Source organism: Nomia melanderi, chromosome 1 (assembly GCF_051020985.1).
Source record: "Nomia melanderi isolate GNS246 chromosome 1, iyNomMela1, whole genome shotgun sequence".
In the NCBI taxonomy this organism is placed as follows: domain Eukaryota; kingdom Metazoa; phylum Arthropoda; class Insecta; order Hymenoptera; family Halictidae; genus Nomia; species Nomia melanderi.
In genome coordinates this window covers 36,805,666-36,823,651 of record NC_134999.1, presented here as the reverse complement: position 1 = coordinate 36,823,651, position 17,986 = coordinate 36,805,666, and the positions used below count along the sequence as shown (strand labels likewise).

Here is a 17,986-nt window from a genome sequence, read left to right as displayed (position 1 = left end):
GAGTTTCGCGATCGACACGGAATTTCGTTCATCCCCGAAAGCCAATCAGAGTTCCCGCACGTTCCCGATGCGCGGGGTGTCGCCGTACTGATTGTATAATCCGAGCGCGTGGTTCGAATTTGCATGGAAAAATCAGTCGAAAATGTCGGGTGAAATTTACTCCCGGCCGGCTTCGTTTTTCGAAAAACGATAGCGGCTCGTCCGGGTCTCATCCGCGCGGGAAAGCTATCGAATAAAATACTCGTCTCGCGTGTCTCATCGTCGATCGTCGGTTTTACCCCCAGTATACAGAGCATCGTTCCGAGATACCGATACACCTTTTATTCCTCCCGTCCTCGTTTCACACCGGCCGACTCATAACCGATACACGATGCAAGCACCACCGCGGAATGTATACCAGAGTGTAAAACGAAAACGAGCGATAAAAGCCGGCGAAGAAACCGGTCGAACGAGCTAAGAATATTCTTTAACTGCCTCGAAATTTCATTCGCCGGTTTCATCGGGTTAACCGTAATCCACTTATTACGATCCGCGAACGAGGCGCGGATCGTTGTCGGTCCAGAAGCTTCAAGGGGATAGAGGATATCCCCGTACGAGATTATGCAGGTGCGAAGCCCGCGGCAGGAAATACTGCCTTTTAACTAAATTCCGTGGAACGCTCGCCGGCGACGTGCGCGCGGAACCGACGAGACCTGTTTGTCCTTTCGTCGTGTAATGCTTTCAGCCGGTATCCGGTCCGCGCGCCGCCCGAACGCCCACCGAAAATCCTCTTTCTGTACGTCCGAGTGGCATCGGTCGGCCGGCGTTCGTCTATATCGCGTCCCGGACCCGTTGGACCAGTTCCAATTGCGAATTGAACCGTTCGTAACTGTTGAACGTGAATTATGGCGTTTATTTATTCTGCCCTGTCCCTCGGTGCCCGTGCCGCCCGCCCCTCCCCCGCCCCTCCGGCCCTTCGCCGACCTGTTCGCAAACCATCCATCCTGCTACGCCCCCGAAATCAACGGGCCGGAGTACGTACGATGGGAACGATTGTGTAACGACGCCGATTTCCCTTGATTATAATCGAATCGGTCATTGGAGCACCGTTCGCCGCGCAACGGCGTAGATTGAAAGTGATAGAAATAAACGATTATTTTCAACGCGCCGCGCGATCCAGGTTACTTCGGGACTATTTATCTAGTCGACGACACCCTCGCGACGCGATGCTGAGTATTTATGGCTGACGGACGCGCATTCGGTGCGTGGGTTTTGATGTTTGCTCCGGTGATTGGTGGTCGCCGGATTTCGGGATGCGCTCGACTGGAGAGCTTTCGGACGCGAATCTTCGAGCACGGAGGAATTTGGAGATATGTACGCTTGAAGAGTAGATAACAATTGGTGTGTTAAGGATAGTTAGATTCTTAACCGTAGTGGCAAGATCGCGCTTCTCCGTTGTCTAAAAGTGCGCTCTATCGATTCGTAGAATCGAATTAGCTTTATTTACCTTCCTCTTAATTATTTATTTTTATTACCTGCTTAGAAATGGAAGAACCATCGCGATATTTACAATCTTATGTGAAAATAGAAGAGCGTAATTCAGTTTCTGAAAAAGAAGCGCGATCGCTCGGCACTTTTCGATCGAGTTTTTACAAAGACCCGTGTCAGTCGGACGTTTAAAGAGTAATATCCAACTTTCCACCCTCTCGTCCGTTTACAAGCTCCTACGACGCGTCAACAGATCCCGTCCACTCTTTGCACAGGCCCAATCATTCCTTCACCCGTCCCACTCTCCGAAGACAATAGCCCGAACAACAGCAACAACGCGATCCCCCAAAAGACAGGCCGCCCGTTCAACTCCTTAATCCATCAGTCGCTCGATCCATCCCTCATCCGAGAGCGTTCGAAGCGAATGGTAGCTGGGAGAGCCGAGCGATTAATCAATTTCCACGGGGGAAGCGGCGGGCGACGATCGCGCGACAGAAACGGGGTAACGTGTACGTCGCCGGGACAATCATCGAACGCGCCAGACGCGGCGCACAATGGGAATACTTAGGCGACACGTTAGTGTACGCCGTGTACGTCTGCGGGCATGCACGATCTTCATTACTATGCCGTCGCCATTATTCCGTATCAGAGCATCGCCCGGGCCGTGACGGAAAGTTTCAGACGTTGTCTGAGTAGTTTATGAATACCGCGACGCCGGGATGATTGTGGCCGAGGCGGATGACTGGGGTCGTCGGGATGCCGGCGAAAACGGCGGGGGTGGCACCAGCCAGGGCGTTTATCAACCCTCTGTCCCTGACAACCGCGCGCACGGGGACTGTATACAGACGCGAGGCCCACCACAACCCCTCCACGATGTCCTCCTGCTGCAGAGTCGCGGGTAGTTCGAGAGTCTCTCTCTCTCTCTCTCTCTCACACACACTCTCTCTCTCACACAAACACACATTTTCTCTCTCTCTCCCACACTCTCTCTCTGATACACACACACATTTTCTCTCTCTCTCTCCCACACTCTCTCTCTCATACACACACACATTTTCTCTCTCTCTCTCTCTCTCTCTCTCTCTCTCTCTCTCTCTCTCTCTCCCTCTCTCTCTCACTCACTCTCTGTCTCTCACACACTCTCTCTCTCTCACACCCTCTCTCTCTCCCTCTCTCTCACACCCTCTCTCTGTCTCTCACACACTCTCTCCCTCTCTCCCTCTCTCTCACACCCTCTCTCTGTCTCTCACACACTCTCTCCCTCTCTCCCTCTCTCTCACACCCTCTCCCTGTCTCTCCTCTCTGTCTCTCTTCCTGTCTCTCACACACACACTCTCTCTCTCTCTTTCACACACTCTCTCTCTCTCTCTCTGTCTCTGTCTCTGTCTCTCTCAGTCCCTCGCAGTCACCGGTGTGGCGTTATAACTCAAACGCGGCCGGAAAGACCCCTTTGACTAGTGCCGGGATAGCAGATATTACTTTTATACACGTGATACCGCATCAGTTGCTCGAGACAAAGGCCGCCGGGATGGGGCAGAGGAATATATATTACAAGAGCACCCAGGGTCTGCCGACACTCATCGGACGAGCACTGACGTGCGCTTCAATTTCGCCGGAATGGCAGTAATTTTCTACTTCTTCGTGTCCGTCCTTCTCTGGCATCTCGCGGCCCTTCCGATATCGGCCGTGTTTTCCTTTCCCCCAACCTTTTCCCTCCTTTTTATTAATTTCTCGAGTCACTAGGTCTCGCGGGTGTTCGATAAGTCATCGGTCGCGCGATGCCGCCGCGGGGGCGAAGGGGCAAAGAACGTTCCTGCCGAGTCGCCGCTTTGAAATCGGGGACAGTTCGCGGGGAAACTGGAGCTGCCGAGATTGGAAGCCGGTCCGGGGACGAGGAATAAAAGCGCGGGTGAAATTTGCCGAGTCGATGTCCTCCGCGCTGATTGTTGATCATATTGTACGTGTGATGGCCGCGGGTTTCTTGTCTGATTAGGTTCGTGTTCTGCGAGGGAATTTTCTCGCTCCTTGCGTTGCAGAGATTTTATTTCTCCGGAGAATGGAATGCAGATAGAGTTCTTTGAAATCAATGTTCGTGAATGGTTCGGTCTAAGAATATTCGAGAGAGTCAGATCAGACGTTATTAATCAGACAATCGGTTCCTGAATTTATTGGCACCTTTAATCAATCAACGGAAGCGTAACACCGTCAATACTTTAATTATTTTCTCGAGCAGCCAGACTTATGGGACTCCGGTAATAACGCCATTAATTATGGGCAACAACTTAGCAATCTCGTTAGTTTGATGTTAAAATCATCATGCCGAAGGCTTAGGTGCGCCCGGGAACTTCGGGAAGTTTAAAACACGTAATAACACGCAATGTAAAAAGTCCGTTGCTAGTCGGGGATCCTCGAGAAGGATTTACATGTCACCGATGATTTGTGCGGCGAATTAATTCAAGCTCATCGGAATCTTCGGTAAAATTTCCTTAGAAGCCAGTTCCGCGTTTTACGGAGGCGACGAGAGGCATGACTGATCGCCGGCCCGGAGTGTCATTTTATCTCTGCATAGCACGCCGGTAGACTTTGACTAACGATATTGCCGCAACAACTTATTTGTTATCGGGATTGCCTATTACTTACCGTATTGGACAATATGTCTGCCGTCTCTCGCCGCTATCGCCGTTACGCCGCGGAAGCACGAACTTCTCCTAAGGCTTCCGATCGATTATTGCCGGCGATATTTGTCCCGGCGGGAATGATTCAGCTCGCGTTACCGGGCGACCTGAAATTTCCTCGCCGACATCGTCGCGACCGATGTACCCCTTAATCGTTCAAACGGACGGCGAGCGGAGGCGAAAAACGTAGGGAATTACGGAAGGAGAACGCAACGGTTTGCTCTCCGTTCCCTCGACCGTGCGGAAATTTTACGCCCCATGCTCGGGACGCTGCGCGCAACAAGATAATGGAAACTTCTGCGTGCTCGTTTTCTTCCCGTTTCTTGTTCTTCCGCTGGAGAATTGTGTTACCGCCTTCTCCCTTGTCCCCGTAACTCTATATGTAATTCTGAAGAACCGTGTCGTGTAATTACTTCGAGGGAGAAGAGCACAATTGCGCGGCCGTGTAAATTTGACGTGGAAAGAGGAAGCTAACAGTGATTAAAAGAGGATCTTCTGTTCCGAAGCTCTTCGTATTTGCGAGGAATCGTTGAATTTCAACCTCTTGCGCCGGAACGCTCTAGAATGTTTTGAAATGTGTCATTCTGTACAAAATTATTAAACATAGGTGAAAACAGAATTCTTCGAGACTATACCGAAACTCATCATTTCCAGCGTGAGAAATTAAATTAAACCAGTGAAGAATGGGAACGACCATTAATGATGGTTAACAATTAGAAGTACCCAAGATTCAGAGAAAATTAAATATATGAAAGTTATGAATAATCAGAAATAATATAGAGTTGAGAAGTAGGAATAGCTATCAGGTGTCGCCAGAAATTAGAGTGCTCGGTAAGCGACATTTCAGGACCAATCTGCGAACACCGCGACATAGAGGCAGCGATTAGATAATACTGGAGCGAAGCGTCAGAGTAAGACGGAATACACGCAAGATCGAATTGTTGGGGAAGGTTTATTTCAGTATACCGGGGACAGAGAATGGCTGTGATTAATTTGATCGTTTGTTTCGCGTCACGTACACGCGCGCGCCCGCGCACTAGTGCGCGTCGATCGTACGCATAAATATGCGCATGAACAAACATCGGTCCGCTTTAATTGAAAGGCGAAATGCGTGTACCGGGCTCCGAAGATATTAATTAGCTTTCAGAGTTAATCGCATCCTCCATGATGCCTGCGGCCTCCGCAGAGTCTACACAATTTCACGCGGTGCCATTTGGGCCTCGTGTGTACCCGGGCTACGATCGACCGATGATCTGTTAGTCGGATCTTCGTGTTTGATCGTTTCGACAGTTAGAACAACGTATTAAATAAATATCTAATCAACGTAATCCGAATATTATTGATCAACTAACCTCGCTCCAGTATTCCTCGCTAAATCCTTCAATCGCGTGGCAGACTTCCATTTTCAGATCTAAAAATTCAGGACATTAATACTGGAACTGTCGAACAGTAAAATTCTGTTTCGTTAGAAAATTAATTATAATATAAGCTAACTGAAATCTCGATAAATATACTTTTATCAATTTTAATTTGGCTTGGTGTCAATCGATCTATCGAATAATTTCCCAGAAAATCTTGTTTCTTCTCAATAATTGCTAGAAGACCCGCCATTTTATTAGAGTGTTAAAATACTTTTTCCTTCAATCTAGTGCCATCCTTATTCAACGTGTTTCCCGAAACCCGTAATCCTCGTGCTCTATTAAAGTCAGAGATTCGCCGATCGCGAGTCGTCGTTCCACGCAACGGCGGCCGGCAGTGATTACTTTGATTCAGGATTGTGAACCGACCAGTGCGCGGCTCGTTAACCAATCCGAGGAGTCCTGGTCCACGCTGATTCGAAATAAGTGATACTCCTGCGCGCGACAATTGACCGTGATTCGTTGAAATGATCCTTTTGAATCAAGCTCGTTACGCAGCGGCCGCGGCAAGTGTCGCGTGCGTGTGCCTCCGAATAAAATCAATGTACGGAATTTATTGACGTTCGACTCGAACGGCCGGCCGTGGACACGTGTCATTCCGGCCCACTCGATCGCGCTTAATTGCTTGTTAATTTCATGGGACATTTATAGAGAGAGCCCGCCGCGCTATCCGCGATAGATTCCAATACTTACCGCGATATTTTCACCGTTCCCTGGCAATAATTGCCTGCACTCGGCTTAATTATTCCATTCCGCAACGCATTCCGAATCCCTTCATCTCCCATTAACGCTGATCACGAAAAATACACTGAACAAATTTACATGAGTCTCCTCTTAACTCCTATCTCTAAAATCTCGAATCGCCTAGAAACTAGAAACAATTCCTAACATACGAAACTAATCCTAACGAGCTTCCTTTATTTTCATCGACAAATATCTGAAATCTCTGTCTGTTACCTTCTCCCTCTCGCTCTTCCCTCGCAGAACAAATATTATCTAAAGCAAACCTCGCGTATTTACCGGTCTCGCGCGATCGATGAAATCCCGTGAAAAATAGCCGCCAGTTTTCTGCTAACCGCGAAAGTCCAACGTGCACATGCACGCTCACGTACACGGACACGTGCATACCGACGCGCACGTGCATTTTTTCCCCCGAGCTGGCGCCCTGTTCATCTCGTCCGCGGATTTGTCGTCGGTCTGCGCGGAGGTGCTCAATTAATCCATAAAATAGGTATTCGTTGTGCGACGCATGTTCAACAGCAATTTCATCGCGCAATCTCTCTCCCTCTCTTTCTCTCCCTCTCTCTCTATCTCTCTCTCTCTCCGTTCCACAGGATATTAATACTTTTTCTCCGTTACCATGAAACGACCACGCGGCCGCGCACGAGGAAACGCGACACGGCCACATTTATTCAAAACACCGGGACCGTCGGTTTCGTTCGCGTGTCCCGCGAGGTATGGCCCGCTCTTAAATTTCCCGCGGCGGAAGATATACGCGGGAGCTGCGGGCCAATGACTGTTCCCAATGACAGCATGAATAATTCGCCGGCAGGCGTGCGGTCGAAAAAAGCCCGCGGGGTTGATTAAACGGGCCGGCGAATTAAATCAGAGGGAAAATATTAGGTTCGCGCATACCAAATGTTTTCCCCGCGCGTTGAATTTTGTTAAGCGGGAACGATATTCAATTATTCATTCCGCCGCATTACACTCGAGAGAAAGAGGAGCCTCGTTAAATGCGCCGGCCGAAACAAAAAAAGCGAATGGCTGAATTTTCGGTTCTTTTGTAACGGCCGTTGCGGAGCTTGAGAGATTTCAGAGGTCGGTGGGTCGAGCTTTTTGTGGACGATTTGCGTTCGATGTTGTGCTCGTAGGTAATTCACTTTGAATTCGGGAGAGTACGGAGTGCTCTGAGATTGTTAATCGTTGTAGAAGGTATTGTGCAATTAATACTAGAACTACTGGAATAATTGAAATGACTGGTTTCGGTACTTTTCTTTCGCAATTATTGTTGTCTACGCGTTTTCTATTCGAAAATCTTATAGGGAAACCCGTACGTCGCACGCCGACTTAACTTTGTGCGAACTGTTTGGAAAGTGGACTGTATCTAATTACTTCAGTGAAGAATACTTTAGTGTTTATTTTTGCTTAGTTCAATAATAATCGTCAGTGGCGAGAGTATACAACGACGTCTATGTTCCGTCTTGTGTCTTATTCAAAATTTTTCTTGTGTCTCTCCTCGGTACCTTGCGTGGGTTTTTATAAACCTTTTTTGGTAGGGGAGTACAAACTTTGTCCGAGTGGGACTCAACCGGTGATCCTGGAGGGGGTTGCCGATTGCAGCCCCTGGGTGACCCACGCAAGGGTCTTGAACGTTCTTGACACTGACCATAGCGAGTAATAAAACCAAGGATCGCCTCGACTTCTGGCAAACAGATGTAAGTTAAAGTTACGGTAAATCTACAAAACTGGCAAAACGTGCCGAAGCAAATACGACTAAATTATTGAAGTAATGGTTCCTTGGGCCTTTATTTCTGCTATGGTAAAAAATATTCAGGGCTCCAATGTGCCTCGCAGAAGGTGTCATCAATAACCCTCCTAAAGAAATTTAGCGACGCAACAATTATTGATATTTTCACACTAAATATTCGAAATTTTGAAAATAGATTTGCTTCGATACTAATTACAATGTTTATAGGGATCACATATCAATCCTATTGAATGTTGGGTAGTTCTAGTGTGACAGTATAATTGGGAAACGTGAATTAACACTAGGTTTACGGAACGCGTCAATTTGACTGAATTTTATAAACATTATTTGGTAAATGTTTCAATCGGTTCTCGTTGATCCAATTACACGATTACGAATCCTGATTGTCTATTTCTACATCTACAATTTCCAAAATCCAAATGAACGAATATCAACTTCCCCAGGAACGATAGAACAAACTGTACAATAAATGCCCGTAAACCTAGTGTTAAGATTGATTACAGACAGTGACGTTTCCTATCATCTAAATCGACACTATCTATTAGAAGCATTTCGTAAACAACGTAATCATTCAACTGTTACCATCAATTACTCGTGTATCTGAAGTGTCCTTCAAACTTCCCAAACGAAACGGCAAAACAAAATTCTATAATCACAAAAATCCGTGAAAAGAAGGTATACCAACCTGCGAATCTCGTTGCAGGGGAAAATTTCCCGGGGAGCGCTTAATAAACTCGGGTACAGCGGTCAGGTCGTGCATTGAACACCACGCCGAATATCGTCCCTCCGATTTTATTACATTTTTTTTTCTCGTATTAAACGCGAAACAATTTTTGCGCGGCCCGCGCGCGATTCGCGCGACCGTCGGTCAATTTTTATGGTAATAGAGGCGAACGAGGTCAAAGCGTGAGCTCGTTATCCGGCGCATCAATAAAATCCGACAGACGGTCGCCGGGGCAAATTAAAAATTTCCTCCCGTAACGTTATTCGCCCCGTCGCGGGCGGGACGCGCGGGAAACGTTAGCGCCGCGCTCGATAATATATCGAAGCGGCCGCGTGTAATTCGCCTAGAAACATGTCGATTTGTACTATCTGGCCGGCGGATATTTCGAAACGGACAAGTGCACCGGATAGTCTCTCCCGTCGCAGAAAATCGATTATCAATATTCTTCCCTCCGTTCGCGCCACAATCGAATCGTAAACCTCGCCGGTCGTTTCTGCCGGCTCGGTTATCAATATTCTACTTGAAACGACGCCTTTTATCGGACCGATTCCAGCTCGTCGAAAGCGAGCCGCTCGACTACGGTCGCGGCGTTCCGTTGCTTCCCTAGTCCTCGACGCGCGCGCGGTTAAACGTAAAAACGAAAAAAGCTACATAACAATTATTCTACACAGCGTACATACGTATCCGACATCATTGGGACATCGAAAAGCTCGTCGATGCGTCCTCTAAACCGTCTGATCCGATTCCACATTCGTTCTCCCGTTCAAGGAGATCCGATTCGATGTATCGCCACCGCCGAGCCTACAAATCTAACAGGCCCATCTCCGCCCACTTAGGCAGCCTCTTCAAGATCAGCTTCTTGTACAGTTTGCCCTTGTAAGCGGGATTGTTGTACTCCCCGTTCTCTTGTTGTATCTCGTCGATCTGCAGCACCTCGGATTTATCCACCATGACGAGCGGCAGCACGGTGATCGACGATATCAGCGAGTACACCGCCCGATCCTTCATGTACTTCTTGATTTCCTCCAGAGTGGGCGGCTGCGTCTTGCAGTCCAACTGTTTCATCAGTTTCGCCAGGGCCTCCACGTATTCGAGCAGCAGCGATTCCATATGGTTATCGTAAACTTCCTGCGACGTGCTGGTCGAGAGGAAGTAGTGCAGATCGATCGCCGGCGAACTGTAAACGCACAGTTGGAAATCCACCTGGAACGTAAATCGAAGCTCGATCGATCGGCGCGCGGCACGGAATTGAATTGTAAATGAAATCGGCCGGCCCCGGCGAGGAGGGAAAGAACCGGGATTCGTGTTTAGGAAGTCGTCGGGTGTGGAGGGTTTGCTTGCTTGCTTGTCTGATGCTTCCTCGCTCACCCTATTTCCCTCTCCGGCCGGCTTCCCTCTCTGTCTCCGTTTTTCTCTTTCACGCTCGCTCTACCTTTCGCTCTACGCCGTGATTCGTCGTTCCCCGGTCTTTACAACTGCCGACTGACAGGTGGGGAATGTACCTAAACGCGATCGAATCGGATTTATTGCATTATTCATAGCGCGCGACGCTCCGAGCAGTCGAAACTCTCCTTTTTCACGCGGCTCTTTCTCTTCCCACCGTTACACCGAACCATTTCACGGGGATTGATATAAACGTTCGGCTTCGTGGCGACGGTCCAAGGGTCTATTAATCCGGGCTTTCGCGTTTTCGAATTTTTATCGGGATTTCCGATGGCTTAGCCCGCGATGAGAAGGAGATTGTAGTGGTTAAATGTGCTGGATGAGATATAGGGTTCTTTGAGTTTGCCGTGAAGGACTTCGCTGCTTCGCCTCCCATTGCGGTATATGGTTCGTGAGTAAGGTGATCTTTATGGTTTCGTTAACCTCTTGTCTTACGATTCAATTGCATGAGTGCGTTCAAGTATTTATCGTTAATAATGCAATAGTAGAAGGAAACATCCCATGCTCTTTCTATGTCTAGATATAAATACAAATTGCTAACGGGAATAATGTTTCATATAAACTTAACACAACTCAATGACATTTATGTTTACACTAGAACTAACTTTCATAATCCCTATAAAAATTGTAATAATCGATTATTATCAGTTCCTTCAGACATTCATTATAGTATTCAAGTGAAACTATTTACTTTCAAGATCATTTCGAATGTTCAATGCTTTAAGATATCAATAATTACGAAATAAAAACGTTGAAACTCATTTTGACTGGTACGTAGTTCTAGTGTTAAACCATATTAGAAATCATCGCCTGATATTGTAAGGCAAGGGGTTAAGCATTATGATTCGAAGTCAATGCAGTTAAGCCCAGAAAAGAAACATTGAGGAAACTAATGTGTTGACTTCTGAAATGATTATGTAACATATTCAGAAGCTTTCTGATGTAGAAACGAAGAACCAAGGGAATCCTTCAATGACTAAACAATCATAACACATCAAGAAATCGATTCAACCGCATTGACTTCTGACTCACGCGAATGAACACTTACGAAAATGTGTTGAATAGGCTTCGAGTTCTCATCGTATTTGAACAACATATTGTTCACCCAACTGTCGCCGTGATTGATCACGTTGAACTCATCGTCCTTCCGCTCTGCCGCCTTTATACCAATGGAATAAACCCTAGATGCCATGTTCTTGAACTTCTCCGCGTATCTGAGAGTGCAAGAAACGTATTTAACGACTGCCGATTGGTTAACACTTTGCCGGTCGCACATTTATCGCAAAAGACAGTTTCAAACTAACAGAAGAAGCATCAGCTTAAAAGACTCGAACAAAAGACGATCTGGTAAATTGGGAAGGGAGAACAGTGGAAGCAATTGTTTCTCTAAAAAATAGCATCAATATGTATTCCTATACAAGCATCGGAATGATAATCACGCGTACGTGACAGCGGCCGGCAAAGTGTTAACATACTTTTACCATCGTTCGACTTACACTTCCGCGTTTTCGAGATCCGTCCACGTCGCTACCTCTTCCGCCAACGCTTTGCAACCGTTGATGAAGAACATGCATATATCCTCCGGGAAGTCCTCGTTGAAGATACCCTTCCTGTATATCGTTTTGTGCTTCGGTTCCTGCAATCATTTGAGAATCGTGTTCGCCGAGCAACTGAAAAATCGCAATCGACTGACGGCTACTTTCTCGAGGGTCATTTCTTGGGCCACCTTCGGCCAACTCAGGAATTCCGTGCAGTAACTCCTGTGTCTAGGAGGTATTAGAATTTTCGGATTATCTTGGCTTAACTTGGGGATTAGGGTGATCAGCTCCTGGCCTTGGTTAGGTTCTGGAGACTTGGTTCAACTAGTCTCGAAGTTTCACTAGTCTCGGCTAAAAATTGAAGCCGGAATGAAACTTAGTGGTTTCGAACTTTCATGTTGCCCAAAAATTCATCCGAAATGTTGTTTTTAACATGAAATTCAAGCTCGTATTGAAATAAATTTAAATCAAATGTCAGCAAGAGTTCTTCTCGAGATCAGTTTAGAAAGGGTACGAAATTGATCTCAAATTAAAGCTCGTCGTATTAAAATGAATGTAAATCAGACGTCAGCAAGAACTTTTCTCGAGATCAGTTTAGAAAGAGTACAAAACTTCTCTCGCGAGCGAGTCAGGTCAGGTAAAGGCAATTTCTCTGAGACTCAGTTTGGAATCTGGGAAGTACTTTAACCCATAAGAACATTCGGACTGCGATTGCGAGTTGCCACGGTGGCCTGTGTTTAGCAACTGAAAAATTCATCAACGACGCTCACCTTTTCGCACAAAGCGACCGAGCTGGCGTGAAACTTGGCCAATCCCCGAACAGCCAGCATGGAGTGTACCAGGTCAAGACCGGCCTGTCGGTCGGCCATGCGGAACCCTAGAGGTGCTAGGTCCTCCATTATTAAGCACAGCGGACGTTCCATCCGCACGTGGTAGATTTGGGTGCTGAGGCGGTTCTCGTAACCCAGCATTTTGTTCATCTTCTTCAGCGTATCCGTCATCATTAAGATCTCTGTGTCGAATATCTGCGACTTCTCGATCTGGCATGACATTAGAGAAACGTCTGGTTAATTCAAATTCGAAACAGGAATGATGTTGACCCTTAACCAGTTAACTGAGGAATTTAGTTGGAAAAACCTTTCGTTCTGCGCGCAATGAAATAAAAAAATGGAGCGTGTAGCGGAACAAAGAATTACATGTTTATGTGAAAGAATAAAGAATTCATCGCTGAAAGAATTAGTATCATGTCAAGCTTCGCGATGGCGCGTATGCTGGTCAAACACAGTTAACCCTTTGCACTCGGAAGTATTTCGTTAGAAATATTTAACATTTTCCAACTAAATACAGACGATATTTTTTAAGTTAACTCAAAGAGAAATTGCAAGTGAATTGAGGAACAAAGCTTTTTATCCCAATATTGCACACATATGCATTATATACAGTTGAATATTGAATACCAAATTTTATAGTTTCACTACGTGAAATCAAGTTCAAATCAAAGGAGTAACTGATTAACAGAAGTACTTCAAGTCAACTTGCGGAGAAACACCGTAACATAGATAGCAAGCGGAAAGAGATTCACAGAAATGACCTATATCAATATATAACGTATACATTGTAGATATTCCAACAGTAATATTATAAATAATTATAAAATGATTTCTCACGTAAGCATTGGATCTTCTAAGAAAAAGCTAACTCGAAGCAAGAGATAAAAAACACTCCGCGAACGATAGATACAAACGTCCCATTATCAACCGTCTACTTAACCCTTCAAAAATTCTTTCCTAACACTTGCGAAAAACTGAAAAGTTAAATTTCTCTCAAACAAAAACGAACGTTGAAAGGCTCACCATATCCCTGCGCGGCCCTTCCACCAGCGGCTCGAATTTGAAGATCAGCGACTTCTTCTCGTTGACCTTTTTACCCCCCTGTTTCCGCGTGAACTCGACGGTGGCCCTTATCATATCGCTGGCGTAGTTGTCGCCCTTGTCGGTCGCCGGTTTCACAAATACATCGATCACCTGCAGCGTGCTGTCGTCCTCCGACAGGCGCAGTATCCTCTCGGTGAAGTCGAGGTTCAGCCATGACGGTGTCCCCAGGGCCATTTCTGAAATTGGAATTGGAATTGGAGAATTTCCCCGACAAATCATTGTTCTTCTCGGCGCGTCAGCCAACGCGGAAACGATTCTTTACGGTAACTTATTGTTCGCGGCGAGATTTATCACGCTTTCACCCCCGCGATCCCTCCCCCGCTCGCCGCCTCGTCTTTTCTTTCTTCCGCCGCGAAGGCTTTCCGAGGCCCTTGCCCTCGCCCCCGTTTCCCGCCCCGCCCGACTCCGTTAAGACTGCCCCATCCGTCGAGCTTCGATATTCACCGGAAGCGTTTCCCGCGTTTCCGACGTCGCCGTTTCAATTAGAAACGGTAATGGAACGCGGATGACCCTCTCCCCGGGTCCCTTCCCCTATGGCGCGGCACCTTCTGTCCATGGACACGCTCCCGTCGATATTTTAAGGGAATTCGGAACGTGCCCCGCGGGAACTGATCACCGGACTGCGAATGTTCGCGCAGTTAGCGCGTACGTGAGGAGCGTAATGAAACGCGGGGCGCAATTAAACGCGGAGGTCCCGGTTTAATGTTAATTCTTCGGTATTCGGCGAGACGGCTCGTCGATACCGTCAATTAGTAAACACTCGAGTATTTATAAAACGTCGGCGCTCAAATATTCATTGTTTTTATCGTGCAAATATTTCTGATATTTCAACGTTCGAGTGTTCGTGACGTTTCAATGTTTCGAAACAGTTGTTTCATCCGTTTTATTGTCTTCGAAATTGCCGCTGATGGATTATTCCCTTTCTGTTTCGTCGGAGGAATGATTATTCTCGAGACGGTAAATCCGTTGGAATCGTTAGAGGACCAAATAAATCGCTAGATTACGCCGTAAATTACACCGAAGCAATTTTGCCTCACACAAAGGACCGCATTCTGCTGATCACGTACCAGTAGAGCAGAAATCACGGTAGAACTTTACGGCCGCGGCCAGAATGTTCGCGGATACTCGGCGAGCGAAGCACACGGAACCTTCTTTGCTACCGCGTTCACAGATATAATTCATTGTTGTGCAAGACCGTTCAATAATCAGTAACGGTTACGCAGCCGGCGTGTGGAAGATAATTGCGGAAAAATACGTTTCGTCGTCGAACGATGAACGCAGCAGTTCGTGACGCTGTCACTTGTTATAACACTGTTTCGCGTGTTTACGCCGTCGTCGGTGAAAGATTTATTCCCGATTCGATTGCAGAATATTAATTATGTACACGGAGATATCTGTAAAGAAACCGAGGCAGAGATAAAGAAGAATTTCCACGTTTCGACGAGACTTATATAATAATCCTGCGTTCAACGGAGGATCGAAGGATTAATTAAATCACGTCCGTGCGATCGAAGATCCGTATCGGTGAAACTTTTAATTCCTACGGAACAGCCGTTAGCATTGAATCCCGTATTATCTGATTTCAACAGGATTATGATACGATCATAGTTCATACTTCCTCGAGCATTTGTTTACCGCGTGAATATTCATATCCACGATTATTCCTTGTAATTTCGAGGCTTCAACGCTTTCTCGATTACACAGCGGTGTATAATTCACGGAATAGAACGGCACCGACAACAAATACACAGATCAACTGAAATTTAATTGAATTCCCCCGTTCGTCACTCGAATCGCTGCCGCAGATCAAAATACAGTAGTACACTGATTTTCCGCCGATCGCGGGCGATAAATCAAATTTTGCTGTTTAGACAGAACGCATGTACCGGCAGATAAGGCCGGCTCGTTCCCATAAATTGGAACAATAATATTTCAGCTGGACTTATGCGCGGTGAATAATGCTCCTATTCGTTGAATTTGTTTCGAAAACTTCGTCGCCGGTCACGCTCGACGCTTGAAAACGCCGGTGAAGAGTTTCCAATTCATTCACGCTCTTCGAGATATCCCTTTTACTTCGAATAATCAAATTATCCGTCTTAACGAACCGTAAACGTAAACGGCCGCGTTTCGATTATCGGCGCGAAAATTGATTCTACGCGGCAGTTCGCGAAATTAGTTCGCTCGAGGTCATTAAACGGCCTCTCCTTATCGCGTGCCGGTCACTGGGAACGCGATACAGCGAGACCGTTGCGTGGATGCGAGAAAGAATCGGGGACAAATGATTTTTCCGGCTATAATTAGACTGTCGAACCTACATCGGCGTTCCCGGGTGCTGTCAAACAATTTTTCGCATTATCGCTAATTGCCGCGCGGACGGCCCCCGGCCGGATGCGCCGCGGGGGCGCGGGGCTTAATGATTTGACAAATCGGCCCCGGCGAGATTAATGATTCCGTTTATTTCGGCGCGGACGGATCCGTGACGCGGCTTGATGCATGGCCGTTTTATGCGTGTCGGGAGGTAATGGCAGCGCGCGCCGCGGGACCGAGCGGAAAACGAGTTATCGCCTTCTTAACACTCCCGTTGCTAGGGAAATCTCATTTCCCCGGGATTCGGCTTCGTTATCGAGCATTATTCCCGCGATCCGTTTGTCGGGAAATAAAAAGCGGCCTCGCCGGATGCAGTATTCCATTTTCCACGATTTCACGGATGACAACCGCTCGCGAGGACGGATTTCATACACTATTATCCGAGATGCGCGAGAATTGGAAGATCATTTTCGAAATCTCGATTCTTCCGTACCTTCGGGAACGTTTGCAGGTTGTTTCCTGGAACAGTTATTAACGACAAATTCAACCGCGGTGAAATAGAGAGCAATATTCGACGGAAATGTCGCAACCGAGTTCCTCGAAGAATTAACGAGGCTACGTCAACAGCGGAGAAAGCGTCGGCGCGCGTTGGCCGGCGGCGTTAACGACGATTTTATGTAATTCCGCTGCCACTCGGAGGAACACGCGCGAAAGGTTCACTCGATCGGCTCGATGGCGGTTTCGAGGACGTTATTTCACGGCGCATCTCTCCTGTTCGCCGCGGCGGAGCTCGTTTCTCGCGTCACTCGCGCGAAGCGTCGTTCACCGCGAAATATTCTCGTCACTTCCTCGAAACTTGTCAGCCTCGACGGGCGCACAGGCGTCGTCCACGCGGAAAAGCGGCATAGCAGTGGCGCGATCGACGGGCTGGGAAGGGTCGTTTCAATCCCGTGTCTCGGTTTACAATCGAATTTTTTCGTCAGACCGATCGACCGGTAATGGTCCACTTTGAACACACGCGCCGGGTGCAGTACAGGCCGATGAACCGTGTCTCGTTATCGACGTCACTGACCTGCGAATAGGATTCGTGGATCGTCTACCTAATGGATCACTTCACTCTGCCTCTGTGGACTTGTGATACGGAGTGTGCCGGGCAGAATCGAAGTGTGACGTTCCATACGGAGGCCGGCCATTATTTATACTCTAACGAGAATCCCCCAGACCGCAGACGTCATCTTATCGTCAACACTCGACGGATAACAATCGTTCGGAACTATTCTTCATTTTCGTACTCGTCCGGGTCCCACGCGCCTCCCCCACCTAACAATCGTTTTCCGTGCGTGCCACTTACGGACACTTGCTCGCCACAGACAACGATCTACTTTCTTCTGGCAATCAGCGCTCGATCTTTCGTGTCATCTTCGAGATTCTTGTTTCCTGTTCAACGTGATTTTCTAGGTGAAGTGGAAAGAGAAGGATGATGGAATGGTAAACGGAGGCATATTGTTGAGTGATCGGCTGTGCATATTTTTGCATTCACGAAGGTGACTCGATTGAGCATTACAAGGTAGAGTCTACCTTGTGCATTGGAATCTTTATAGTGCTGGTTTTCAGAATGTTATAATTCTTGCATCGCGTTGGTATTTATACATTGAGAAATAGGACGAAGCTCTGAAAAACCAGACCTGGAACCGACTCAGACAGGTCAAAGGTGAAATAGGTTGATCTAAAATGTTTGTCAAAGTTTAATGAGATTCCTACCCCGCTCGGAGGCTGGTGGTATCTTTAACGAAAGTTCAGTTTAATTCTGGACATTGTAAATTACGAAATAGGCATGTGTCGCGTGAGCGTCCGCGGTCCGACGACAATTACAAGTTTCCGGTCGATTCGTACGGGCGCTCGCAGGAGGAATAACTTTTATGCCGCGAACATCGCCGGACTGCCGGTCTTACTCTAAATTTAACGAGGACGCGGGGCTTTCTCTGAGCTCCG

The 17,986-nt window shown here is 47.2% G+C and overlaps 2 protein-coding genes across 3 annotated transcripts in view; one reads left to right on the top strand and one right to left on the bottom strand.

Annotated features, from left to right (window-relative positions):
- The window catches only part of LOC116423879 (defective proboscis extension response 7), a 233,502-nt gene that overhangs the window by 29,550 nt on the left and 185,966 nt on the right, over positions 1-17,986 (top strand). The window lies entirely within an intron of this gene.
- On the bottom strand, positions 7,673-17,237 carry LOC116434584 (uncharacterized). Its single transcript, XM_031993124.2, has 6 exons — positions 17,067-17,237; positions 13,607-13,863; positions 12,524-12,793; positions 11,712-11,851; positions 11,264-11,429; positions 7,673-9,975 (listed from the first exon to the last, which is right to left on the bottom strand). Exons 2-6 carry the CDS (start codon positions 13,859-13,861, stop codon positions 9,574-9,576), a joined length of 1,233 nt encoding a protein of 410 aa, XP_031848984.1. The 5' UTR covers positions 13,862-13,863; positions 17,067-17,237; the 3' UTR covers positions 7,673-9,573.